We start from the raw sequence: 27,700 nt of genomic DNA, 5'->3' as shown, positions 1-27,700 counted from the left end.
AAAGACTGTATTCTCCCCTTTGAGTCTGCCCGTGCTTTGAGATCTTCTGGAGAAGCCCTTCTTTCACAGGCACGCTTGGTGGGAACATGGGAGAGGGCCTTCTCGGTGGCTGCTCCAGTGCTTTGGAACTCTCTTCTTGGGGAAGCTAGACTGGCTCCCTCCTTGATAGGCTTTCGGAAGCAGGCAAAAACTTGTTTGTTCCAGCAGGCCTTTGGAGAATTATCTGGTCCTCCATCTATATTAAGAACTTGTAAAATTGTTTATGTTTTAATATTGTAATTTTTTTTAAAAAAATTGTACATTACTTTTCCTAGGTTTAAAATGTCTATGTTTTAAATTTTGTAAAGCCACCTTGAGGCCCAGTAAAATTGGGCAAAAGGCAGGATACAAATAAATATAATAATAATAATAATAATAAGAAGAAGAAGAAGAAGAAGAAGAAGAAGAAGAAGAAGAAGAAGAAGAAGTGGGCTGAATGGACAGATGTATCCATCCAGAATAGATAGATTTAGAGTGATTTCAGGAGAAAGTGTCACAGCGATGGGTATATTTACCTTGTTTCAGAGGAAAGGGGAACACAAAATTCTGATCTTCCTAATTGGTTATCATCTGGTCTTTTCCAGCCTTTGGACAGTAATCACCTTAGACCACCAAACATTGTGGTCTTCAGTTCTGTCCAGGCAGAGTTGGTATAGGCAGTGAGGGCTAAGCCGTTACTGGGGATCCTGGAGCCCCCTAACAGTGCAGAATGCAGTTCAAAAATAAAATTTGGAATGGAAACCCAGTAGGGCAGAGATTTTGGGGTTGCCCATTGCCAATTCCTAAACTGAACTGGGCTTTAGTAGATTACAAAATATTCTTTCCATTGGGAAACATGCCAAAGGCATTTAAAAATGTCTGTTTTCTGTCTTCTTTGTTCTTGAAATTCAACATCTTCTACCCAAAGTCCTGAACATCACAAGCAATTAAATGTTAGAAAAACATTCTCCATACCTGTTGTCACTAAAAATGTTGTGAAGGCCAGTCTTGCTGCCTTCTGCATCTTAGCTGATTAAAGGTGGGTAGAAGTTGGGAACCGTTCTCTGACTCATACCGCTAGAGGATGCACCCCAAATCCTGTTCTCAAGCTGGATTCCCACAATCCATGGGTACATTAGAGACCCTGAACATGCAGACTTTATGTTGGGGACTAGTCACTTCAGGTGATGCATTAAAGTTTCTGCTGCCATTACAGACCCTCTGACATCCCTAAAGTTTGACATCCCTAAAGTTTAATCCTTTGTGTGGCAGTAACAGTGAACAACCAGCCGGCCATAGGAAGAGAGCTGGCATGAGTTTGGATTTTTAAGGAGATTCTTTGAGCAGCTTATGGCCCTCTAGACATTTTGGCCTACAGCTCCCATGATCCCTCACCATTGGCTATGTTGTCTAGGGCTGATGGAATTTGTAGGCCAAATGTCTTGGAGAGCCACAAATTGCCCTGCCCTGTACTAGGGGCTACCAAGTGCCTAGAGGTTATCATGAGTTGGGCATTACTCTTGGTTTTGCTTTCCAGCTGTTTAGATTTCAGAGTCTACTGGGATCCACCCACACTTTGAGAATCAGTATCCATAACAACAACAATTTCAACATCAACAATAATATGCAATGATATTACACAATAAATACCTGTATCATATAAATATGAACCCTAATATGACCATTGTAATTTACCATCACAGGAGGTTAATGGCCCAGATATAAACCTTATTTAGCAGAAATGTTCTGTGACATCCGTGTATGGGTGAACTGTGGTTATAAATCAGGGTGGGCAATATGTGGCTGTCCAGATGTTTTGGCCTACAGCTCCCATCACTTCCAGCCCCCAATTAGCTATGCTGGCTATATGGCTGATGGGAATGATAGGCCAGAACATCTGGAGGGCCACAAGTTGCCCACCCCTTCTGTAAACTAAGTGGACTGTTCTGTTGCTTCCTACTCCTGAGCTTCATAGCTGCTTAGCTCTCCAATCTCCCAAGCCAAACCACCTTATCTTCTCAGTTGTAGCCTTCCAAATATTCTTTGTCTTTGGGCTCTAGCCAAATCAATTAGAGGGCATATATTTATGGGCAAAATAAGAGCTAAGGTGGTTTTCTAAGGTTAAAAATTCCTGTCTAATGCAGCCCTTTGTGGTGTACCACAAGCTTGTCACATGAAATAAATTAGCTCATTTATTAGCTTCTTAAAGAAATAAAGTGGCTTGTTAATGACGCTCACTCCATTTGTGATTAAGTGGTTGATTGGGGTGGGGGGAGAGTTTGTACATGTTAAACCATTTTGATGGATGAGCTGGTTCACTCTGTAGCACTCCTCTTGTGGGCTATAAAAGAATATAACTTAATCAACCCTTATCAGGGAGCTTCTCAAGGGAGGTGACTTGTTTGGTGTGCTTCATTTGGCAGAAAAATCTGGGGATTGGGAGCACCATGGGGGAAAAGATTTAGGTAGATTGAAAACCATTTTGTAAAGTAGAGTAAAGGGGTCAAATGCACAGTTTAATCTAGCATGGTCAGTGATATTCCTAGAGACAGAACCTATGAGGTTGATGTTTGTCCAGTGCCCTCGCAGTAGGATCTTTGACTGAGCATGGATTTGAACCCAGGTCCCTTGGGTTCAAGTCCAATGCTATACTCTGCTGTTCGTTTGGTTTGCTAATTGAATATAACTAGCACATGTATCAGCCTTCCCCAGGAATACCATGTATGTTTGTTTTCTTATGCAAAAAAATATGGGGTGAAGAGTGTTTGGTTTCTTTTATATCTGAACATCTCCACACACATGTGGCTTCATTCCTTGCTCCAGGAGTTCCTATGGGTTGCCACGACCCTTAGCTATTAAGGTTCACCTATGACAGTTGTGATGCTTTCTGTCTTCCAGGTCCGCAGAGCATGGTGTCAAGATGCCAACCTAATGAGCACAATTGCCTGGGCACTGACCTTTGCATCCCCATGACCAAGCTATGTAACGGTGAAAGAGACTGTGTGGATGGTTCAGACGAAGGGCCTCACTGTCGAGGTAAGCTGTCCTCTAGCATGGCCTGGCTCTGTGCAGAAGCTCTTGCTGTGGGAGGAGCCCTGGGTTCAGGCAAAGGCCAGCATCGTACCACTTGGAGCAAAGAACGTAGATGGGGTCTACTGGTAGGGATGGATGAATCTGTCAAGTTCCATTCTGCTTAGTTTCCCATTTTTCCTACACTTTTATACATTTCCTACATTTAAGTTTGTTCCATCCACATTGATCTGTGAATTTGTTTCTCAAAAGTCCACACAGAAATGCGAACATATTGTCATGTGCGTTTATCTAAATGTACTCGTTTTGTACAAACTTTTCAAAATATATATGTTTTTGTATGCACTTTTTTTACATTTATGAATTTTTGCAAGTGCATTTCCCGAATCTAATGAGGGTTTGTCCACACTTTCTCAAATATACACATTATTTCCTACTGTTTGCGTTTTTTCTGTGCATTTCCCCATTATGCACATTTTTTGTGGTGCACTTTTTGATTTGCGAATTTCATAGCTGAATTTGGGGAAGTGCAACACTGTGTTGCTGCGTTCTGGTTTGTGAAATACAAATCTGATTAGTTTGCATTAAAATACGAACACAACACATTTCTCAACCCTCCCTAGTCATTGATTGGGAAGCTAAATCCTGGAACTTCTCTGTCCTGAATGAGTCCTGCTCTGAGCTCGGGCTGCAATGTTGCAGCAAAAGAACTGATGCGATCTTAACTGTGATCTTCGTGACTGTGTTAAGAAGGAAATAACGAGTAAGACTTGTAGTTGTTGTTAGCCAAATAGGAAGTGATTACTGAAGCATAATGAAAAGGAGCCAGATATATTGACAGATGTACAGTGAAAAGGGGCGGGGAAAGATTTTAATCAGAACACTGCACTTAATTTCTTTTTATTAGTGAGTGAAGTCATACTTTTATGGTTTGCAAAACAATATAGTGTGAATGACTCATATTCATGTTTTGCATCTAAGTTACATTTTCTTTATTTTTAATCCTTATAATTTTTTAAAACAATATCTGGAAAATGAATAATTGTCCACAGCAGTTTGCTTTCAAGAACAGACTGGAAATTCACCTTATCCAGCTATCTCATATTTTTTTATATGCAGGACACCAATTCTCCCTTACAGAGTAGTGTAGGGAAAGGGAAATCATAATGGAGGAAGCATCAGGAAGGAGTTATTTTAGGGCTTTGTCAGAACTCCCTTCGGAGGGGAGCTCACCTCACTTCCTCATTGATGATCCTCTGGAAACCGACTTTCTGGAGGCTGAGGAAGCTGGTTACTTCTAACATGCTGTTTTTATCTGTCTTTACCCTTTGAATTTTTTTTTTTTAAAAAAACCTATTTGAAATATTTCTTAGCTGCCTTTCAGGGCAGGAGCCTTCCAAAGGCGGTGTACACCAGTAAAGCACACATAAAAAACCCAGATGCATTAATAAAAACAGCAAAAAACAGAAACAGCAGCAAGCATTCTAAGAAACTACAAACCAGGGTCTTGCTATTTACTGTGTAATCTGTACAGCACCATGTACATTGATGGTGCTATATAAATAAATAATAATAATAATAATATGGCAAAGCCTGCAATGCACACCTGCAGCTACAACCTAGTATGATGTTTGGACTGCTGTTGTAGTTTTATCATCAGCGGCTTGTTTTGTGTTTTACTATCGAGTGGGGTTTGTTTTTATTAGTCAGGATGTTTTTAATTGTTAAATTTATGATGTCAGTTAGTCATGTTTGAGCTCCCTGAAGGAGAAGTGGGGTTAAATGTGTTAAAATATTTACACTTTTAAATTTCCTTATCTGCTGCCCCCCACCCATTCTGCCTTACAGGCCTACCCATGTGGGCAATGAAACTATGAATGTGTAATTTTACTCGGGGAGAAAGTGGCTGTGGGGTGGGGGTGGGGGCAATGTGGATAGAGGAAGAGCTAAGCACCCTCCTGTTCCTTTCTTCCTGACACTGCTTGGTGGAGGAGAAGCAGCCCCTGTGGTTTATAAAGCTACGTTGGCTAGATCATTGGCAGTTCTGCCCAAAATTCTAAATTACTATACTGGCTCTGTGGTGACTGGAACCAGTGTGTCCATAATTGTGGTTATGACTTCCTCCTTCTCTCTCTGTCTCTTTTTATAATCATGCGTTTTATTGAAAACTTTCATTGTTGAATAAAACACAAATGCAATTGAAGAGGGAGCAAAAGGAAAGAAAGACCACAAGCGGAGGGTATCAAAAATAAAACTATGGAACGCAAGCTGGAGAAGGTCAGCAAAAATGGCACGTAATTGAGGGTGCAAAGACCTTGGGCATGTCTACACCTCCCGGCGATCCGGGAGAGAGTGGGGAGGATCTCGGGAGATGCTGATCGCGAGATCCTCCCCCTGTGCGACATCCAGGGAGGAAGGAGAACGTTGTGCTTACCATTTTTAAAAAGAATACAGGAGTAAAAAGTAAGTAAAAAAAAAAAGCCCCCCCCCAATGGCCCTGCCCCCCCCCATCCTGGCTTTTCCCCTCTGATGACCCCCACTACTCGTGGGGAAGAGGAAAGAAGCTGGGATGGGCAACCACACCACCTGTGGTCCTTGGGATCGTCCCAGGACCGCATGCAAAACTGGGATAACTGAGGTCTCAGTTATCCCAGGGAAATGGAGGGATCATCCCTCCCTGATCCTGGGATCCCCTGTGTGTCATGTGGATGCACAGGGATGGTCCCCGGGATATCACCCAGTGTAGACATGCCCCTTGTGTAGCTGTACAGAGATGCATTGGTCTGTCCTTCAGAGAGCAGTGTAGGTGGTTGGGACGTGCTGGGAAAGGTGGGTGGAAGAGCTAGGAAAATTATTTGAATGCTAAAAAAATAAGCCTGCCTTAGTGAAAGCACTAAGAAGCTCAACATGAATGTGCCCAAATGCCTTTGTAGGGAGGAGGGATTGACTATTAGCTTTTTAATTTAGCAGTTTAATCCTAAGAAGAGTTAGACGGTAAAATTGGACACGTTCCTGCTCAAAACGAGGGGCCGACATTTAGCAGGCAGCTTTGCTTTAACTAGTGCAGCCCCATTCTGTGCAGGCTTACTCGAAAGGAAGCCTTACTGAGTTCAGTGGAGCTTGCTCCCAGTTAAAGGCACTCAGAATTTAAGCTGGGGACTGTCAGAAAGTGGCTGGCACTGGCACGACATTGGCACATTTAGGAGTTTAGGAGAACCCAGAATTCAGAAAGGAAAGTGTGTGTGGGTGGGGCTGGGGGGGGGGGGGGAGGAACCACTTGTTTCAGTTTCCCTGCAGGCTGCTAAATAGCCACATTGTCCTCTGGAGGTTTTAAGGCTCTTGGGAGGTTTCATTCTGGTGCAGATCAAAGAGGCTTGTTTCTTTTTAACCCTGTTTTGTAATCCTACTGGAAAACTCTCCTTTAGCAGACCTGAGTATCAGAACGTTTAAGAGCCTGTCACATGAGCAGATTATTCACCTGCAGACATCTGTCCTGAAGTGAACTTGGGAGCAGAGCCCTGGTTTCGTGGATGGGAAAATAGTATGATGTCCACACAACCGTTTCTGGCATCATTGTGATCCTGGCAAAGGCCTCTCTGCCTGATGCTGAATCTCAGACAAGCACATCTTTGTAAACCAGCTGGGTAGAGGGGTTATGGCAGTGCAGTCTTGCACCTTGTAGTCCTCCTTTCGACCAAAGAGCACACATCTCTCTGGCTTCCCCCACTCCTGCAACATTAGAGCATGCATATACCCAGCCTTGTAAATAAGTCTACAGGAGTTACTAGCCTGCAGATCTTTCAACCAGCCTACTTAAGAGGCTGCTAGCCTGCATTTCCATAGCCAGAAATGCAGGCTGCTAGCCTTTTACCAGGTGGGCTGACGAAGGAGGGTAGGAATCATCTGTCCCTCCTCTGCTGGAAGGAATCATCTGTCTGTCCTTTTGGCCTTGGAGGAAGGGGCTTCTCTTCCTCTGTGGCCAACACAGAACCCATGCCAGCCAATGGAGGGGCGATGGATTGCCCACCAGTCTGCTGTGTTTCTGAGGTGGCAGCAATGGGATATAGTGCGACTGAGTGGCACCTTCTGCTGCACTCTGTGTTGAAGGGGAGATCCTGACTAGGAAAGCGGGATGCTGAGGCTCATCTGTGCCAATTCTGAAAGAGTTACAAAGTGGCTCCTGGAAGGCCATAACCAAAATCCTTTGGGTGGTGGTGATGGAAATGTACTAGAACCATAGAAGAGTTGGGATGGAAAAGTCTAGATAGGCATTAAAAAAATGCTTCCTAGGTTTATTTGCATATTGGAGTCCTATATATAACATCTCATTCTTTTTACTGGGAATTTGCAAGGGAAGACAGATCAGTTGCAAGAAAACAACTGTTGTGGCCAAGAAGTATCTTTCTAGGGTGGAGAGGGTGTACGTATCTTGCCCACTTACAGCAAAGCATTCTCATCTGGCTTCTAGCAGCTCTAACAAATAATCAAGGTCTGGTGGAAATGTTGCCCATTTTCTGCTTGTAACAGAAAACAGAAAAAAGTTGTAACCTGGCCGTTGTAACTCTTAAGTGATGAGGCACCAGGTATATTTCATATACATTGTACCATATTGTATGCATCCCCCAAAGCAAGCAACCTCTGCCAAAGATGTCTCTCTGGGGATGGGAGATCCTTTAGGATAGCTTGGGGACCATGTGTCTCTCCAAGTGTTGTTGGGCTGCAACTCCCATCAGCTCTAGCCAGCATAGCCAATGGTGAAGAGATGATGGGAGTTCTAGGCCAGAAGATCTGGAGAGCCACATGTTGCCCACCCTTGCTTTAGGAGAGCGGTGGGCAACGTGTGATCCACCAGTTGTTTTGGTCTTCAACTCTCATCCATCCTGGCCAGCATAGCCAACGGTGAAGAAAGAAGAGAGTTGCAGTCCAGTAACATCTGGAGTGCCACATATTCCCCATCCCTGCTTAGGATGAAAGTCTGTTCCTCTTTGCTCTGATAGTCTCCTACCTCCCATTTGCTTTATAACCATCAAAGCCTTCCCGCAATGTGATGCCAGCTTTATTATGGAGCTTGACCATTCACGAGCAGGGACACTCTATGTGAGTGGTTCCCCCACCTGCACCACCCACCTTAGCTATCAATGAAAGAAAGGTGGAGTGGCGACTGGCGCCAACGCTGATTTTACTCCGGTGCCAAGTGAAAACATGGCTTTTTAACAAAGCTTTTAATGGTTGAATTCACTAAGCTGGCACACGGTTTTCACTGTTTTAATAGTTTTACTGCTTTTAAATTATATATTGTTTTAACTTGGCTTATGGTTTAATTGGTTTTTAGCTGTGTATATTTACTGTTTTATACTGTATGCTTTTATCTGTACGCTGCCCTGAGATCTTATTGATATAGGGCGGGATATAAATGTTTTAAATAAATAAATAAATGCTAGAAATAAATACATAAAGTAGCCCCATTCCTGACTTGGCACAACACTCCCAAGAGTGTCTTGGTTGTGTGCCTTTATAAGTGCTTCCTGGCAGTCTTTTATACCCTAGCAGCTGTTGCTTACATAGCTATCAAGCAGTTGTGCACTTGTTGCTTGACTAGAGGGATTGTAGTCCCCCCACCCCCAAGCCAAAAAATGTTAGTGATAGCAGGGACCAGCCTGTCGAAAAGGATGGGGTGGGGTGGTGTTGGGGAGAACATGGTGTCCTTAATCCATCTTTAATCAGGATTAGTTGTGGAAAGTGAAATACATTATCCTAATCAGGTAACATTACAGTAGCCATGTTGAGTCATGCAGGGTTTTGACTGAGAGCCAGTGACTTTAGAGAGGTTGCCACCTCCGCATCAGAACCGGGCCAGCTGCACAGGGAAATTGCTGGGCCTCAGCCGGGGTGTGTGGTTCTTCTTCGTGGTCTCTGTGCATCACACATATGGGCTCTGCGCCTGTGCAGGGCCAGCTTCGGAAACTTCTCTAGCTGAAAACTTTTTAGGTGGGAACCCCTCCCCAACCGTCCACTGAATATGCTCAGGGGTTCCCGCCTGATCCCCTCAGTTCTCTTCAACCGCCTGTAGGATCAACAGCGTTTCTGGAGACTTCTGTTTTTTTTGGTATTGTTTAGGCCTTCTTCATTGTTTGCTCCAAAGACTAGCATAGTCCTGTACTCTGAAAGCCTTACCAGCTCCATGCTTTCGCATCCATGGTCCTGTGAAGTCTTTGCCCTAACCAGTTAAACTTTGATGATTGATGAAGTGGCAGATCTGGTTCTTCCCTGCAGTCCTTCTCTGGAGTTGGTTGCAAGGAAATGGATCTAATGCTAGATTTCAAGTTCACTTAAAATATTTTCACTACTGAAAAGGCAGTGATTGTGTTCAGGGCTATCTGTGCCTGCTGACATTTTCCTAGAGTACAATAACAGTGCAGAATGTGAAAATGGACACAGGATTCAGTTTTATAGGCTTATATTTAAAACAACAATACATTTTTAAAAAGAGCATTTTTAGACACCTTTAGGGCTGTGAAGATATGCTTGAGAGTGTCTTGGCAGTGCCCGTCTGCTGAGAACTCAGAAGCCAGAGAAGTTGCTTAATAAGGTTTTCAGTGGTGGTGGTGCTCCAGCATCTTTCCCAGAATTAACACAAACCAAATAAAATACACAAAATGAGAGATTAGGTACAACTTTTTGGTTTGATTAATTTCCACCATTATAGCTTTCCTTGGGTGCAGAATTTAGTGTTCTACACAGCATTTTGGTTTGTGATTGGGAACGACTTGGCTGATATTCTGGATGTGTTGGTTCTGTGCTACTATCTTGCTTAGAGAATGGCTGCCTGCAAATCTCCTTGCCAGTGCCACAGACTCTGCCACACCCCTCTCTTGCGCTTTGAGATGGCAACAGGAAGGAAAGAAGGCACTCCACTGAGGACCATATTTGGCCCAAGGACTTTCACTCCTAGGCCCATAGTTTTCTGGTTTGGACAAAATGGGAAATTATGGTTCATTAGAGACTTCCTAGTTTATTTGCAGATCACATGAAGAGAGGAGCAAAGTGGCTGCCTGGAGGACAAATGGCTTGTTCTTATGATTGAACCAGTTTGCCTATGTGTTTGGAGGTCTTGGAAGGATTAAGACTCTGTGTCAGTACTGAATAAATCTCTATGGCCTCTGGTGTAGTGTCTGAAGTGTTGGACAGGAGTCGGGAGATCCAGGTTCTAGTCCCCATTCAGCCATGGAAACCCACTGGGTGACTTTGGGCCAGTCACAGACTCTCAGTCCAACCCACCTCACAGGGTTGTTGTTGTGAGGATAAAGTGGAGAGGAGGAGGATTATGTACGCCGCTTTGGGTTCCTCGGAGGAAAAAAAGGCAGAATATAAATGTAATAAATAAAATACTAAATAACAATAGCAACAACAAAGAGACACCTTCCCACACACTCAAAATTAGACTGCTGAAATGAAAAAGAAAAAGCCTGGGTGAGTCGAGGAACGAGGTGTTATGGCTTTGTGCAAAAAAAAAAAAAAAAGGCTATAAACTCAATTCTGCTACAAAAATACCAGGGCTGAGCATGTGCGCAGTAACTGCTCTGGTCACCAGCTCCTCACGCTCCTCACCCTCTTTCTCATCATTGTTACCTTTTGCTTGCTTCGCAGGCAGGGAGCAAGTAGGCCATGGCATCTCCTGCTTCTCCTTCTCACCATCAGCATTGTCTGGGACAGAGAAATAGACAAGGGAGTAGCTAGGTTGCAGTGCTGAAGAGGAGGAGCATGTAGTATCCATGATGGCATGTATTCTTTCAGCCGTGCTTGAGGTACCATAGGGGGCAAAGAGATGCTGTTTCTGCCGTTGATCCCCAGACCTGCTTTCTGTACCCCCTGAAGCAGCCTCCCCCAATGTGGTGTCCTGGGGATCTGTTAGATTCCCCCCAGGTTGGGTAAGGCTGCTCTAAGGGCACTATACAACTTTCTTTTGCTTGGATGGTCTTTGGCAGAGGTGTTCCAGGTATCAGCAATGTCACTTGTACCCTCAGTTCCAGCCCCGTCTAGTAGATCCAGGATGACAAGCAAAGCTAAACTGAGTTACCTGCCATAACTCCCATATGCTCCTACTCCCACTCCCGCCACTTTGGGTTCCTTGGAGGAAAAAAGGTGGGATATAAATGCAATAATAAAATAAACAAATCTTTCTTTTCACCTTGCAGTTTATGGGTAAGATGATATATACTGCAGTTCCGTTGGAGTGCAGAATATGGCAGAGGGCATAGAATTCAACTTTCTGATTATCTGCATTTTCTTTTCTTTTTTTAATGGTGCATTTTTTAAAATGGAGTATACTTCTAGCCCTTAGAGCTGTGGAAAAAAAATCTTTGAAGTATTTGGGTGCTTGCTGACATTTCAGAAGCTAGGTCGTGGACTGATCGTTTTTTTTAGTGCTTGTGGGGTTGGGTAAGGGACTAGCATGACTAGCAAAATCAGAATAAATTATACGAAGTGGGAAGAAATGGCAGAATAATTTATGCAGTGCAGGGTAAATTATGTAAATATATTCACTTCTTGTCATAGAAGTTGAATTACCATGGTGGTGTTAATGAGGATGGGATGCAGGAAATTACCCTGCAAGAATGAAAATCTTCACCTGATCAGACAAGAGATAGGTATAATATTTGGATATATGTCTCAAAGAGGGTCCTTCTTTAAAAGACTCGGAAGAAGGTGGGGTTGGGTCAGAACCTTGGGTCAGGCAAAGAGACTGGCTGGCAAATCCTTATTTGTAAGGAATGGAACAGGACCTAATGACATCTCTTCTGTAGGGCTCCATGGAGCAGTGGGCTTTGAGTTCTTTTTAGTTTGTGGAGGCTGTTCTGTAAAATTCTGTAGAACGGTGGATATCTATCCTGCGAAACAGTATGATTCCTTGGAAGTTGGTACGGTGTTTGAAATAAAGGACGTTCCCTTAATACCAGAAATGTCTGGCAGCTTTGGAAGAAACACCCTTCTTTGCTTGTACCGCAGCCTCTATTTTTGGAAGCATTTTTCTTCTCCGTAGCATTTCAGGCAATGGAAGAGGAAAGCAGTGATAACACTTTTGTGGCTGTCAACAGAAACCTGCCAGAGCCTTTTGCCCCAAGGGCGGAAGCTGTGAAGGGAAAGATGTTTCTGCATGGCCTATTACATCTTCCTAGATTTGCCTGCTGCTGGATGTCTTCCACATTTTCAAAGCATATGGGGGTTTATAGTGTACTCTGCAAAAGACTGGGCAAAAGACTGACGGCTTGCTTAGAAGCCTGTGACTCTCAAAATAGAAAGTGGGGTCAGTTGTTAGAGGTGTTGAAGGCAAGTTCCACGTCCCCTTCAAGATTGCTTCTTGATTATGCCTAGAATCATAGTGCCAGTCACTGTGTTGCTCAGTGCTTGGGAGATCTGTCCATCTATCAATTTTCCTCCCAGCATTTCCCTCCTGGCCTTTTAAAATACATCGAGAGAACATATAACCCAGCTCCCTTCCTTTCAGAAATGTTGGACAGCTATTTTATTGACTGGGAGAGGTCCAGAATGACAAGAGCCTATGCATGCACACATAATGATTAACCATGATTTATTTTCCTTAGTCATGGTTCAGTGTTAATAATTCCGCCATGGCTAAGGATCATCTGCAAACTAGAATGTGAAGCCATGGTTTGAGAAGTAGTTTTGTAAACCACCATTTGCATTTATCCCTGGAAACTCTCCCCACGGCCTGAGTTCGATCCCAGCGGAAGCTGGTTTCAGGCAGCCGGCTCGGGTCGACTCAGCCTTCCATCCTTCCGAGGTTGGTAAAATGAGTACCCAGTTAGCTGGGGGAAAGGTAATAACGGCCGGGGAAGGCAATGGCAAACCACCCCTCTATAAGGCCTGCCAAGAAAACGTCAGCGAAAGCTGGCGTCCCTCCAAGAGTCAGTAATGACTCAGTGCTTGCACAAGAGGATATATAAGGCATTATTTCTGCACCAAGAAAACTATTGTTACATAAGGTGGTTTTCACCTGATGTAATAATATTTCTCTGCATACAACAGAAGTGGGCACCTTGTGGCCATCCAGATGTTTTGGTCTACAATTTCCATCAGACCTAGACAGCAGCATAGCGAATAGTGAGAAAGGGTGGGTTGTGCCCCCCCCGATAATTTTGGCCTGCAAGTTACTCAACCCTTGCTTAGAAAATGACAAGCAGGTTTCAGTGGTATCTCCTTATTCATGTCCTCTTGAGGACATGGCTCAGCTCAGTAAGTTAAATCACGTTTCCCATGTATGTTTGGGCAACTTAAAGCAACAAACCAAGATTTGTGCTAACCATAATATAACTCTATGGCTCTACCAGGCCAACATTTTATCTGCTCCAGGCTTGTGGATCTCAAAATGTTATGCCAAAGGAGATGTCATCTAAATGTGCTACCTGACGTGGTTATAGCCCAGGTACATTTTTATCTTTGTCTGATTTAAGCACTTATAGAATCCATTTACTGGAAATACTGTTATTAAAAAGCAGGCTAAAATATTGTAATTAATTAAATTTCAGCCAAGAGACTACCAAAATGGTGTACAAAACAGAAAGTTTGTCAGACAGCCTAGCAGTAAACAAAACCGCTGCCTTTTAGAGAGGCTGGGGTCTTTTAAGCTGCTTAATTTATAGTCCCCTTAGCTGTTTGGCTTGAAATCTAACAGTGAAAGGGAAAGAGCTAATGTTCTTTCCGCATAGTGGTACAAATGGCTCCGAAGCCTATTTCTAAATCCCATTTCTTATACACGAGTACAGGGTTTAATAAGCTACATGGCCATAACAACTTGTTTACAAGGCTTTATCAGATTTATTGGAGGGAGGAGGACGACGATGTTTGGGAGGATATTAATTTCAGATTCTTATCTCTTCTCTCAAATCGTATTAACAGCACTGCTGCCCTAGATAATACCAGATTCTGGCCTAATGTCTCTGGTATAGATTTCAACCCTTGTGTCTTTTTTATAGAAACAATTGTTTGTAGTTTTATCTCTTCTCCCCAGTTCTCCTTCATTTACCCTTTACAACAGGGATGGGGAATGTGTGGCCCTCCAGATGTTGTTGGGTTGTTATTCACATCTGTCTTCACCATTGGCTAAGCCGTCTAGGGTTGTATGCGCATGTATGTTTTAATATTTTAACATGTAAGGTTTTAGTTGTATGTTTTAACATTTTATAACATTTTATCTATTCTTTTGTATTTGACACGCTTTTACACTCTGTGTATAACTTTTGTGTACGTAATTGGCTAAAATCTATTTGGTTGCTTTCAATAAATTGATTGATGGAAGTTGCAGTCCACAAAAATCTGGAAGTCCATGTGTCCCCTGCTTTATAATAATCCCTTCAAAATTTGAAACTGGTACCCATGTATATTGCTTTCTCCCCACCCCCCACCACGCACCCCAATATATTTATTATTTACATCTTATATGACAACAAGTTGGTGAGATAGGCTATGGAGAAAGTGAGAGAGCGTGTGTATGATTTGTTCCTGGCCGTGTACTGGGCATCCCAGCTGAAGTGGGATTTGAACCTGACAGTTGCACGCCCATGAAGACTCCAGAACAATTGCACCAAATTCAGCATTAACTACACTAGCTGCTGTACTGCCACTAACAATCCTTTGGGAGGATTGTAATGGAAGCACTACAAGTCAAGGTTACGTGCCGAGTAAAAATTACATGAGATAAAGTGTTACTTGTATCACTTTGCTTAATTCATGGTGATTGCAAGGGCTTGATATTAGCCAGCTAGGGTTTGTGAGGTGGGATGAGTCATTCACATATACTTGGCTGCTGCTTTTGGGTCACGCGGCAAAGTATCTTGGGGAGGAGTGTGTTTTTGAACTGTGTTTTTGAACTTGCTTTTGAACTGTGTGTTCATATGAACATTAGCAAAAAGTAGAGCCAGCACTGTTCTTTCTCAGAATGTGTTCCCCACTATAGGGAGGGCTATTTCCTCATCAGAAAATGGAGAAGAGACCTCTCTGGTTCATCCTTTCATGGCTTAACTGTGCAAACACGACCAGCTTCTGGATTGAAAAATGGGGAATGTACATAAAGAGGGTATGAATGGTACAGAGGAAATGAGCAAACTTCCAAATTACTCCAGTCGGAGTACCTCATGTAAACAACAGCCCTGGGCCTCGGGAGAAGTAGTTATGCTTAATGCCCTTAAACAAAGGCCAAGAAAATTACTGGCACAAATTATGCAAACTATATCTTTTACAGGGGGAAAAATTAGAAAGGAAAAGAGGCTGCTTCTCTCAATAGTGTATCCAGCTCCTTTCACTAGCTAAATGTGCAAATGGTAGCTGTCAGTTAGGGCCAACCCTATATCTTCGATTTTAGTGAAGTAAGTTACAGGCATTGACGTGTGTGCAATTCTTCCTTTAAATGTAGCCTGTGGTGAGAGAAGACATACCCTCTTCCTTCTCCAGCACTGATTGGAGCAGAAATCATCCTTCCTGTACCAATGGGACGTCAGTGGCACCAATGTGATTCTCCACCCCACCCCCAAAGTTGCTAGCTATACAGGGGGAGATTTCTGTTCTGACTGGGAAGTGAAGAGGTAAGCTTCTTCTCACTACATGCTTCATTTAAGATCAGAATTGCACCTCCCTACCACTCCACACACCCCTTTTCCTATAATTTAATTAAAAAAACCCAAAGACATAGCTACATAGTAAGCGTAACATGTAGTTTAGCCCTTAGTTGGGAAAACCAAGCAAGACATTTTGTAAACAACCTAAACTGAGGCATTTCTGTGGTTGAATCTGGACAGCAATGAGGCTGTTCTTCTTCGTGGTCTCTGTGCATCACACTGATGGGCTCTGCGCCTGCGCGGAGACCTGACCGGGAAACTTCCATAGCCTAGAGTTTTGGCGGGAACCCCTCCCCCTCCTATATATATACCACGGGGTCCCGCCTTAATCCCTCAGTTCTTCGTTGACCGCCATTGTGGTAACTCAACCTAGGAACTTCTCTGCCTAGCAGCGCTTAGAGTTCAAATATTTTATTCTTTCTTTCTATCTTCTTGTATTCCTTCTTTCGAATTTGCGTTTTGTTTACTCGGACAACTTTTTTTGTGATCTCTGATCGCAGTGCCCTTGCGCATGGCCATGAAGGCTCCTTTCCGTAAATGTGTTCGTTGTGGGAGTAAACTCCCCCCCTCTGATGGACACTCTTTATGTGTTTTATGTCTTGATGAAGGCCATATTGTAGATACCTGCCACCATTATATGGCCTTCACCAGACAGACTAGAAAACATCGCGCAGATCGTCTACGCTCACTCCTTTGGGACAAGGCTTTGCGGGCTGTAGAAACGCACCCCAAAAAGCCAAAAACGAAACCGACTCCAGCCTCAACCACATCCAAAACAGACAACATGGCGTCTACCCAGAGCTTGAGAATAATTCAAGTCTCTCCAACTAGGTCGGTTTCTGGCCCAAGTATTATACATGAGACATCCACTCCAAAACGAGCATTGTCTCTAAAACACCTATCCAAAAAAACCTAAAAAGACCAAACAATTGGAACTGCAAAAGAAGGAAAAACAAGTTGAGCAACGACATGCGTCTCCTCTGCACTCACCTCCGCGATTACCACCACCAACTCCATCGCCACGACCTATAAGGTCGACACCGTGTAATTCTATCAATATCATCTATCTCTCGGTCATGGAAATCCACAATGTCGGTCTCCTTGAAACTGAGGGATTAAGGCGGGACCCCGTGATATATATATATAGGAGGGGGAGGGGTTCCCGCCCAAACTCTAGGCTATGGAAGTTTCCCGGTCAGGTCTCCGCGCAGGCGCAGAGCCCATCAGTGTGAATGCACAGATGACCACTCGAAGAACTACAGTTACAGGTAAGCAACCTGACTTTCCACACTAGCATTTGTTCCCTGTGCCATCTGCCCTGTTTTGAAGCCTTCCAGCAATGGCAACACCCCTGAGCTCTTAGTTCTTCCTGTCTGTGTTTGGTGATTGCTCTCCCTTCGCAACAACGGCATGGATGTATTGGCACTTTTGAAAGTGGTAGTCCCATCCTTTCTCCCTCTGGTTCTGCCCTTTACCTTTCTCCCACACTTCCCCTGGTGGCTTTGCCCCTCTGGACGTATAGAAGAGAAATGAGCTAAAACGGGCCAGTGAACAGTCAGCAGGTTGGTTCCTCTTCTTTTCTCTTATCAAAAGACAGCCCTAATGGCCGCCATATCAGCACAGTTTTGGCTTCCATTCATCAGTTGTCTCAGCCCTTACTTCCCCTTTCCTCCTTCCCCTCATGGCCGTGCTCAAGACAAAGGCCATAGCTAGACAGGGCGATATCCTGGGCGATCCCCAGGACCGTCCCTGTGCGTCCACATGATGCACAGGGGATCCCGGGAGCAGGGAGGGATGATCCCTCCCTTTCCCCGGGATATCACTCTACCCTTTCAACTGCTTTTTCCGCGGTCTTGGGATGATCCCGAGAACGCAGAACATGCGTGTGTCGCGGTTTGCCGGAAACCGTGCACTGTGCTCCTCAAGAGCTCTGTGTCCATTGGGGGTTGGATGGGGTGAGAGGGGAAAATCATTAAAAACACACACACCTCACCTTTTGTGCATGAGCACTCTTGTGCTTGTCTCCTTTAAGAAAAAAAATGGCGGGCGCGATGTCCTGTTCTTTTGAGGCCGTCGTGTGTAAACGGGGAGATCTTGCGATAAAAATATTGTGAGATCCTCACACCTCCGTCGCGCTAGACCCATAGGTCTAGCTGAGGCCAAAGTCATCTGCATCTTTTTCATTTCAATGGTGCAAGTGTCAGTTTTAGAAAGTTTAATTGAAACAGGGTTGTTTTAAACCTCTTTATCCCTGAAAGCAGCCTTCCCCTTACTGCATGTAAACAAGCTGTTGTTTTCCAGATGGATTCACTGTCAGAGTGAATGCAGTCACCTCATTGCCCAAGGGCAGCCATATTGGCAAGGGCCTACCTTTGCACTCATTCCTATCACCCGAACTGGAGGCTGCCAGAGATTGTGAAGGGATGTCGTTCTTGTCTAGCTATGAATAAAGCTTTTTGGACTGAGGGGAAGGAAGAGGTATGGGATGCTTCAAGGGTCAACCACAGTTTATTTAGCAATAGCAGGCTTGACGAATTCTGGGACCTTAGCAGTTTCCTGGGGCTTAAATTGGGGAAGATCTTACTCCAAAGCTATATTCCTGTGAATAGGGAAGCTCTGGAGCATTTGTCTTCCCAGGCCTGTGTTTTCTCAAGGCTTGTTATTCCCTATGTCTCCCATCTTGCTTTTTTGTTCCATAGAGGAAAAACACGCACCTCCTTCTGAATTTGCTCATTTGCACAACGTAAATCCAAATTATTTTCAAAGTGCTCCATGCTTAGTGCTGAGTTTGAGCTAGAAGCAAAACCAATTTTTTTTTAAAAAAAATCACACTGCTCATGTTAGACTGCTTTAGAACAGGCCATGTAGGAATTGTAGGCACTAGTGAAGGACTGCAGCCACAGCACATTTGGGTCCGTTGTTCCTAGGCTAGAGCCTCGTGTGGCGCAGAGTGGTAAGCAGCAGTTACTGTAGCCGAAACTCTCCCCACGGCCTGAGTTCGATCCCAGCGGAAGCTGGTTCTCAGGCAGCTGGCTCAGGTCAACTCAGCCTTCCATCCTTCTGTTGGTAAAATGAGTACCCAGCAAGCTGGGGGAAAGGTAACTGCGACTGGGGAAGGCAATGGCAAACCACCCCGCTGCAAAGTCTGCCAAGAAAACGTGAACGAAAGCAGGCGTCCCTGTAGGAGTCAGCAATGACTCAAGTGCTTGCACGAGAGGTTCCTTTCCTTTCTCCTGTTCCTAGCCTAGGTGTGTCACCCTGTGGTGTTGCCTGTCTTGTCATACTATTAACAGTAATCAGGAAAGTTGAGCACAGTTTAAGTGCTGTTGGCAGCTGGGGCAAGCAACCCAATGTAGGTACAGACACTGTTAGCATTTGGGGAGGGAGGAAGTACTCAGACCAGGGTTGCCTAGCTTGGGTCAGTGTCCGCTTTACAAAAAATGTTTGGAGGCCAAAAGCATACAAACCAAACCTTTCATAAGTTCTTTGGTCAGATTCTATGATAAAGCCAGCAGTGCCTAACAATTAGGGCTCTACAGTGATGGGGCACATGGCTGGGGAATCATATATTAAAACAAAACAAAATTTAAAGAGAGATGTGAGAGAGGCATAAAACTCTCTCACAACTTCTGGAAACACTTTTCTTTACCTTACAAGTGAATACCATCAGTAAATATCTTGCCACACTTTGGCAGGGTAACCAGGGCCTCAGCTAGGCCTACCGATCTAGCGCGACGGAGAGGTGAGAATCTTGCGATATTTTTATTGTGAGATCTCCCCCTCTGTTTAAATGTGGTGCGACAACCTTGGAGGGAGAGGACATTGTGCCCGCCATTTTGTTTTTGTTTATTTGTTAAAGAAGAGCACACAAACGCTTGTGCGCAAAAGGTAAGTTTTTTAAAAATTTAAATAGTTTTTCCCCCTCCCCCCACCCCGATGGGTGCAGAGCTCCAATGGGTGTAGGTCCCAGCTCCTTGCGATAACCGCGAGGAGCCGGGACAAACTGTGACGCCTGCACACATGTTCCACAGTCTCTGGATCAGCCCGAGACCATGGAAAAAGCAGGATTAAAGGGGAGGGCGATATCTCAGTGAAAGGGAGGAATCATCCCTCCCTGCTCCCGGGATACTCTGTGCGTCATGTGGACTGGGATAACGCCCTGTCTGTCTATGGCCCAGAGCTCAGATAAAATTGCCTCAGGAGCTGGCTGAGAGGATTTCAAAAGCAGTCTGTGGTACAGCATGGGGTCAGGTCACAACTGTAGAAAGGAAAATCAAAAATCACGCAAGCACTTTCATGAGCAGCTTTTTATTTCTTGACTTAAATGCTCTAAACATTCTAGTGGGCAGAGATGTTTCTCATGAGATGAAAAGCTTATGTCCATACTGTTTGGCTGATGCAGGCATAGATATTCATAACATCACACAATAATAATGACAGTAGATGAAGGGCCTTGCTAGACCTACCTGTCACTCCTATCCACACGTTGACGCGACAGAGTAAAGGAAAGCCCCGTCGCGTAAGCCATTTTGTTTTAGATCTTAAAGGGGCCGTGTGCGCAGGAGCGCACCAATGATAAAGGTAGTTTTTTTGTTTTTTTTTAAAGGGTTCCCTGCTCCCCCCCCAACCCCAATTTCCCTCCTGGCCGCGATCCCCACCGCTTGTGATCTCCAATCCCCCACCCGCAATCTCCAATCTTGCTCGCCCATGGTCTCCGATCCCCAATCCCCCCCATCTCCGTTTCCCCCCCATCTCCCCACCCTGCCCTGCCCCCCCGCTGCTTTTCCTGGCTACTCGCGAGTAAATGCGGTAGCTGGGAAAAGCTGCGGAATGGGCTACATGCCCGCAGTCTTGGGCTCAGCCTGAGACCGCAGGAAATACCAGGCCACAACCGGTGCCAGTTATCCCGAGCCAACCCAGCCTGACTTCGGGATCCCCTGTGCGTCATCTGGATGCACAGGGGCTCGCACTAGGCTAAACCCTGGTCTATTATTATTATTATTATTTATTTATTTATATAGCACGATCAATGTACATGGTCTAGCAACGGCCAAAGTGTACGGTCATATTTATCCTGCTTGACCTCAATCAAGTTATTCTCCCCCCACCCCAGTCTTTTTATGTAGGAAAGCTAGCTTTAGCTCCTAGGCTAGAATTATGAAGGCGCCAGTATGCTGGTGTACACTGCCCAATTGTTCCCACTGCAAATAGGTTCAGCTAAACAAGCCGCAGCCCTGCCATTTGAGCTCTGCTTATTGTAATGTATGAACTGGTAACTCTGGCTTGTCTTTGTCCCCTGATAAGCCACAGTTGTAAGCCAGGGGTTGTTCTTGACTTACAACTGTGGCTTGTTGTGAGGAGAGACAAGCCAGGGTTCCTGGTTCAGACATCATGCTAACTAAGCCAGGGATGGAGCCTGGTTTGTTTAGCTGCTACAGCTGGCAGCGGAAGTGATTGAACTGGCTACGTTCAGACAATGTGATAGTTAACGGAGGGGTAATAATCAATTTGACAATTGTTTATTTACGGGGTAATACCCCCACGACATGATGATAATCAACCAAAGTGTGGATTAAGATCAGCATTGAGTTGACTATTAGTCCATGCCGAGTTGATTTACTCATTCCCTGCCCTCTCTCCCCACGACAGTCCGCCTTGCAACTCTCTGGCTGATAAAATAACCAACAGTGGTTGAGGAAATAACCAGCGGTGCCCTTCACACAACATAATAACCAGTGGTGATTCAAGTAGCCAACTCTGCACAGTCTTGGTTTTTTTGCATTGGTTATTTTCGCCAAATAAACAAACGATGGTTAAAAAACTCTCTCTGCACAATATAGTAACCCATGGTGGGTTAAATGATCAACCATTGACTATTTAAACCACTGTTGATTATTGTGTTGTCCAGACCCAGCCTATATGTTAAGTACCTTGGAAGCCAGTGCCTGAGTAATGCAGGATAGCCCCAGGGCTTCCTGTCTCCACTCTCTCTCCTAGAATCATGCAAAGCAATCAATGGAAGTGCACCAGGCTGCAGTTTGGGATCCTCGTCTTGGAGCTGCAAGATGGCACGGCGGAATCCTATGGGATAGTTGCTTGTTAGTTGGAAGGAAAATATTTTATGCCAATATTCCATGCGAGAGGTGACAGCGAAGGCATGTCCTGGCAAGAGCCTGGTTGGTGCTTGATGTCCGCAGGCAATCACTGCAAATAGTGGTCTCCCGTTCCCGCTGGGCTGTGTATGCTCAGCAAACAAAACTTTTCCTAAGGCTGTTCGCTCAGAGCTTATAAACACCCCCAGCCATTGTCAGTGAGGATAAGACGAAGTAACTCTTTTCCAAATAGCTGTGGTGATGGCCTGGGTTTAATAAATATTATTTATTATGTGTAATTCTGTTAGTGTGAAGTGAATGGTGGGGCAAGGCCCTCTGTTCCATCGGCTGCTGCCAACGTACTGGGGCTGGGCTCACTTCAACATGCATGGGCTGTTCTTCGTTCTTTTGTTTATTTGTTTATTGGAGGTTTAGTTTTTTTACTACTACTGTGTGTGTATCTTTGTATTACATTTTCATCCGACTTTTCCTCCAAAGGAGCTCTTTGGTGGTTTACAAAGTTCTCCCCCTCAATCCATTTTATCCTCACAACAACCTTGTAAGGTAGATTAGGCTGAAGGAGAGTGATTGGCTCAAGGTCACCCAGTAAGCTTCATGGCTGTGTGGGATTTGAATTTGGGTCTCTCCAGTCTTAGCCTGGTACTAATCATGAGGTCACGCAGGCTCACCCAGTAGTCACAAGGAGGGGGGAAATGGTCATGTTGGGATGAATATAGGAACATAAGAAGCTGCCTTGTGTCAGACTGTTGGTCCATCTAGCCCAGTACTGTCAACACTGGCTGGCAACAGCTCTCCTCCCTCTCATGAACGTAGGGAATGCAGTGGGCCTTCTGTCTCAATTTGATTGCTACTTCTTGAGAGCTGCTTGTACAGAAAGCAGAAAACCAGGTCGCTAACCCCGGCTCACTCCATATGTTAGTGGGTCCCAAGGGAAGACACCCTCAGGAGCAGCCAGTTGCAAGGTGAAGACTAGGGGATCGCACATTCGGAGGGAAATAGCAAACCCTTCTCTCCGCAGGCAATAATAATTAGCTTTTTCTTTCTCTCTAGACTTAAGAACTAACCATACCCTCCCCTTTCTGTACAGGTACAAGTCTTGCTAGCAGTAGTAGAGGCCATCACCAGCCTTCCTCGGCCTAGTATAGCCTTCCCTAACCTAGTGGCCATGCTAGCTAAGGGGGATGGGAGTTGTAACCCCAACACACCTGGAGGGCACCAAGTTGAGGAAACTTGCCAGAGAGAGTTCCAAGTTCAGTCCAGAGTGAAGGATCTCAGGGAGCAGGGCTGGGAAAGGAAAGACATCTCTTCCTGACTCTTTGGAGAACCACAATCAGTCAGAGTATCCAATCCAATCCTGGGGCGGATGGACCTCCTGGGATAAATGGTCTGAACCAGTATAACGGGAATTGCACAACTTGAGCTGTGAGGCTGATGTGCAAATGCCTGAAGAAAGTATGCAATCTTTCCTTAAGGGTCAAGCTCTGCGGAAAACCATATTTTCTGTTTGCAGCTGCCATAGCCAACTGTGCAAAGTGCTGATTGGCTGGTTCCCAGTGATGTCATGAGGCCTCTTCTGCCCTCCTTCTCCAGACCAATTTTTCAATTTTAAAAAACACAGCATGCGGTTTTATTTTTTAAGTAAAGTGAGGAACATACACGATGGGCTGTTTTTTGTTCTGTTTTGTTGTCATTGTTGTCGTTTAAAGGGAGTCAGCTTGCCTGAGCCTGAAGCATATGGCAGAGTAATAAACTAAACCAGTGTTTCATTTGATGATTGATACGTCTGTCATTGGTTTTCTAAACACGGGAGAAAGCTGGGCTCCCTGCTAGGAAAATATAGACTGCCAATTCCTGTTTTCTGGTGCATCTGCACAACACAGCTTGGCACGTTCATATATTCACATTTTATACGCCAAACGCTTTCAAATCTGCATTGTCTTTTGCCCTCAACAACAAACTTGTGAGGTAGGACATGATTTTCTCATTTTACAGACCGGGAATAGAAGGAAGAGGAAACTAAACGTGCAAAGTTAGCGATCAGATGTAATTGCTTTATTAGAACAGCCACTGAATGAGCATATTCTGCCAAGGAGCCCACTTGGGCCTTAGCTTTAACATGTTGGTTGTTTTATTATGGTTTTAATTTTTGTGAACTGCCCAGAGAGCTTCGGCTATTGGGCAGTATAAAAAATAAATAAATAAATTAGCTAGACCTACTTTTGTTGTGGGGGAGAGGAGGGGAAACCTGGCGTTGTGAATAACGTGAGATCTCGCCCTCGTTTACATGTAAGGTGCGATGACCTCAGCAAGAGAGGCGTCACGCCCACCATTTAAATTTTTTTTAAAGGGCTGGCTGCGCACGAGCAACTGAAGGTAGGGTTGTTGTTGTTGTTTTTTAAATTATTTCCCTGCTCCCCCCACCCTAGCCCCGATGGGCACAGCGCTCCTGAGGAGTGCTGCTCCCCATGCGCGGGTCCTGGCTCCGCATGAGTAAAGCCGTGGAAACGGGCCACATGCTCGTGGTGCGGGGAAAACTGGGGCCAAAGGGTAGGGCTGTATCCCGGGGCCAGGGAGGGATGATCCCTCCCTGATCCCGGGATCCCCTGTGCATCATTTGGACGCACAGGGACGATCCCGGGGTTTGCCCTGGGTTAAATGCTGGTCTTGCTAAGGCCATGGTCTCACCCAGGCCAATCCAGAGGAACCCCTTCAAGCAACAACTCCGGTAGAAAGACCAGCTGCTGATGGACTGTGTTCTGGGAAGGAGGAGCCAAAGAGCAATGGCTATTACTAAGCTGATGAGGAAGGGTTCTTGTTACACCTCTTCTCTTTTAGGCAGCTGCCAAATAGAATGGCCACTACTGGAACCTCTACCCATTATTGCCTGAGCAGAGATCTTGAGTTCCGTCAGGAACGCTTGAGTATAGAAGTAACTGTCGTGTGCGTGTGTGTGTAAACATGCCCTAAGGCGCTTCTCATGATGAATTCCAATTTGAACTTGTTACAAACCAATTTGCTGTAAATAAATATGCACTTGGGGAGTGGGGGCTCTCAGCTTTCCAGCTTTGGAATGCTGAACTCTGAAGTGGTTGTGGTGGCACCCAGGGTGAAAGAAGGAAAAGAGAGCGAGAGAGACAAAGAGCCATTTGTAGGCTGAATTGCACTGTAGTAGCACACAATGTGAGTGTCCCTTTTAGCCACAAAAGCTCCAGCCCTGGCCTCTTTGTGTATTAATTGGAGCCGCAGAAGCTTATCTTATTGCTGCTTTATTTGAGTAGCTGGCATTTTCAGCAAGCTGGTACATTTCATGGTTGGGTTTTTTTCACACCAAAACTTTTCTGGATTGAATTGAGTCCGTGTGGGTGCGTCTGGGAACTGTGTGATTGACCTGTCCCAGATAATCAATAAGTCATTCACCAAGGTACCTTGTCAGTTATACAATTAAAAAAACACAAGCACATGATGTCCATGAATCATTTTGGCTTCCTGATTTTTCTCTGCTGATTTAGGCTTCCCCGCCCCTTTTTAAATGAAAATTGAGATCATAACAATTTTATAGCAGCTGTTAGGACTTTAGGTTTACAAGGTGATTTAAAAGTCTTGCATCTCACTGCTTGTATTATTTCAGCAGTATGTCTTTAATTTGTTACGATGTCACAACTGGATATTGTTTTTTTCTTGAGAATTCTGGTTACGTAATGGGATTCTGGGAATTTAATATAGAAATCCAAAAAAACGAAAGGAAATTCCAGTAAATTGAGAGCACTTGGTTGGCAGTAGTAAAAACAACACCGTTGAAAAGAATACAGCAATCTTGTTTCCTGGCATTTGCTCAATGAAGGCCCACACAAATAGGACAGAGGTGGGGGTGAGCGGGCAAGGAGGAGCTTGTTTCTTCCCTAACAGCCGCACATGCCTCCTCCAGGAAGTCCACTGCACACATGGAGAATCTTGGCCAAGAAGTGAAGGGTTTCTGCCCACTGTTCAGAATTTAGTTCAGTAGTACCATCTTATTTACTGCTAGGTGTACAAATTTGTGAAACTGCCTTGAAGCAGAGCTCAACAGATGTTATAAGTATGGTGGAAGTAATTCGAACACACGTTCACTACTCTAAAGGCTTGGAACGCAGCAAATGCCAGTCCAAACCACTTTTACCACACTTTAGAATGTTTCAGCACACCCTCTATACCAAATTACGCCATGCTCATCCAGGGAAAGGCAGATGATAGATCTCCTGAGGCTTTGGACTTCAATCCCCAGCATTCCTGACCATTAGCCATTCTAGCAGGGGCTTCTGGGAACTGAGGTCCTAAAGATCTGGAAATCTACCTTCTGCCCATTCCATACTGTCTACTTCAACAAGCCCTGATACCCTTGATCTTTACATCTTGAGATGTCAGGGACTTTTCAGCGTGCAAAGCCTAGGTTCCAGCAATCCTAGCATCAGCATTATAAGGATAGCCTGGGGCATGACATTAAATTCTGTGACTGTCAATGGCTATTAGTTACTGGGAGAATAAATAGTATTCATGCTGCTGAAATGGAAGGAAATTTCTGTCATGGAGAGCTCATTGCTGGCCCCAGTTTTATCTCCTCTTTACATTGGGGGAAATGGGAGGCAGATGGAAATATTATTAACATTTATTGCAACCATTAATAGCAATTAATCCATGAAAGCCAGACATGCCAGGAAACCTTGCTGGCAGTGCTGTCTCCTTCAAGTGCCCTCAGGCTGGTGTTCAAGATGTCATGACCTTGGTCTTCAGAGGTGAATCAGTTTTGGGGAAGGCCAGTAAACCACTTCAGTGCTCATTGGGATACCTCACTGAAGGCTTTTCATAATCTTTAAATTCTTTCATGTCGTTCCTTGGCCCAGCCTTTAAAACAAACTAACCATGAACAATTTTTGCTTGGTGACTTCCATGAGAGGCTTGAATTATTAAGGAAAACTTTAGTTTTAAAGGAGAAGTTGTAGCCATCCCATTTTTAAGGATGTAGGTAGCTAGAACAGCGGACAGATGGCCTTGCAATGACATATTAGAGTGTGGACCCGCTGAAAGACACATAAAGCAAAGCCTATCCTGTAATGCCAACTGAAAACTAAGAAATAAGGGAAGGTGATCAGCTGTATTTGGAGAACCTGCAACTTTTCACCTGGGAGAGAGCACCTTCCCAAAGTATCCCTTTGCATGCAGAAGCCCCAGGTTCAATCCTCGGCATCTCCAGGAAGGACTAGGATAATAATAATAATAATAATAATAATAATAATAATAATAATAATAATAATTTTTTGAACTGTCTCTGGAGAGGCCACCAGTGAGGGAGGAAGCAGCAGCCAGGCACCTCTCCACCGTGCCTGGGTCCAGCTCCAGCTGAGAGCCCCCTCCCTCCTGCTGTCACCTGTAACTGCTGAACTTTCCAACTAAGATTGTAGTGCCTGAATTTGCTTTCCTTTTCCCCCTCCTCCTCCTCCTCCCTCCCAATCCCCTTTCCTTTTGTGTCATGTCTTTTAGATTGTAAGCCTGTGGGCAGGGACTGTCAAGAAATACTTTTGTAAGCTGCCATGAGAGCCTTTTTTGGCTGAATGGCGGCATAAAAATCCTTAAATAAATAAATAAATAAATAAATAATAATAATAATAATAATAATAATAATAATAATTTCTTACTCGCATCTCCATTTTGATCGAGGCGGGGAACAACAGTAAATATAAAATACATAAAACTGAATTAAGATCATAATATACATTGTTAAAACATCCTAAAAACATTCTAAAAACATCCTAAAATTCCCCTGGATAGGCCTGCCAGAAGAGATCAGTCTTTAAAGCTTTCTGAAATGCTAATAGACCGTCAAGTTGACAAGTCTCCTCCTCCAGGCCATTCCACAGTCTGGAAGCAGCAGAA

General features: G+C 44.5%; 1 protein-coding gene across 4 annotated transcripts in view; it reads left to right on the top strand.

The window, feature by feature from the left end:
- Positions 1-27,700, top strand: part of LRP1 (LDL receptor related protein 1) — a 360,219-nt gene that overhangs the window by 112,132 nt on the left and 220,387 nt on the right. For all 4 annotated transcript variants that reach the window (XM_063119223.1, XM_063119221.1, XM_063119222.1 and 1 more), the window contains one exon: positions 2,917-3,054. In XM_063119223.1, the coding sequence (XP_062975293.1) occupies positions 2,917-3,054 (138 nt within the window). The remainder of the gene's footprint in view (positions 1-2,916; positions 3,055-27,700) is intronic.

This window comes from Elgaria multicarinata, chromosome 3 (genome assembly GCF_023053635.1).
Source record: "Elgaria multicarinata webbii isolate HBS135686 ecotype San Diego chromosome 3, rElgMul1.1.pri, whole genome shotgun sequence".
NCBI lineage: Eukaryota > Metazoa > Chordata > Lepidosauria > Squamata > Anguidae > Elgaria > Elgaria multicarinata.
Note: the sequence above shows the minus strand (reverse complement) of the source record. Positions and strands in the feature narration are given on the sequence as shown.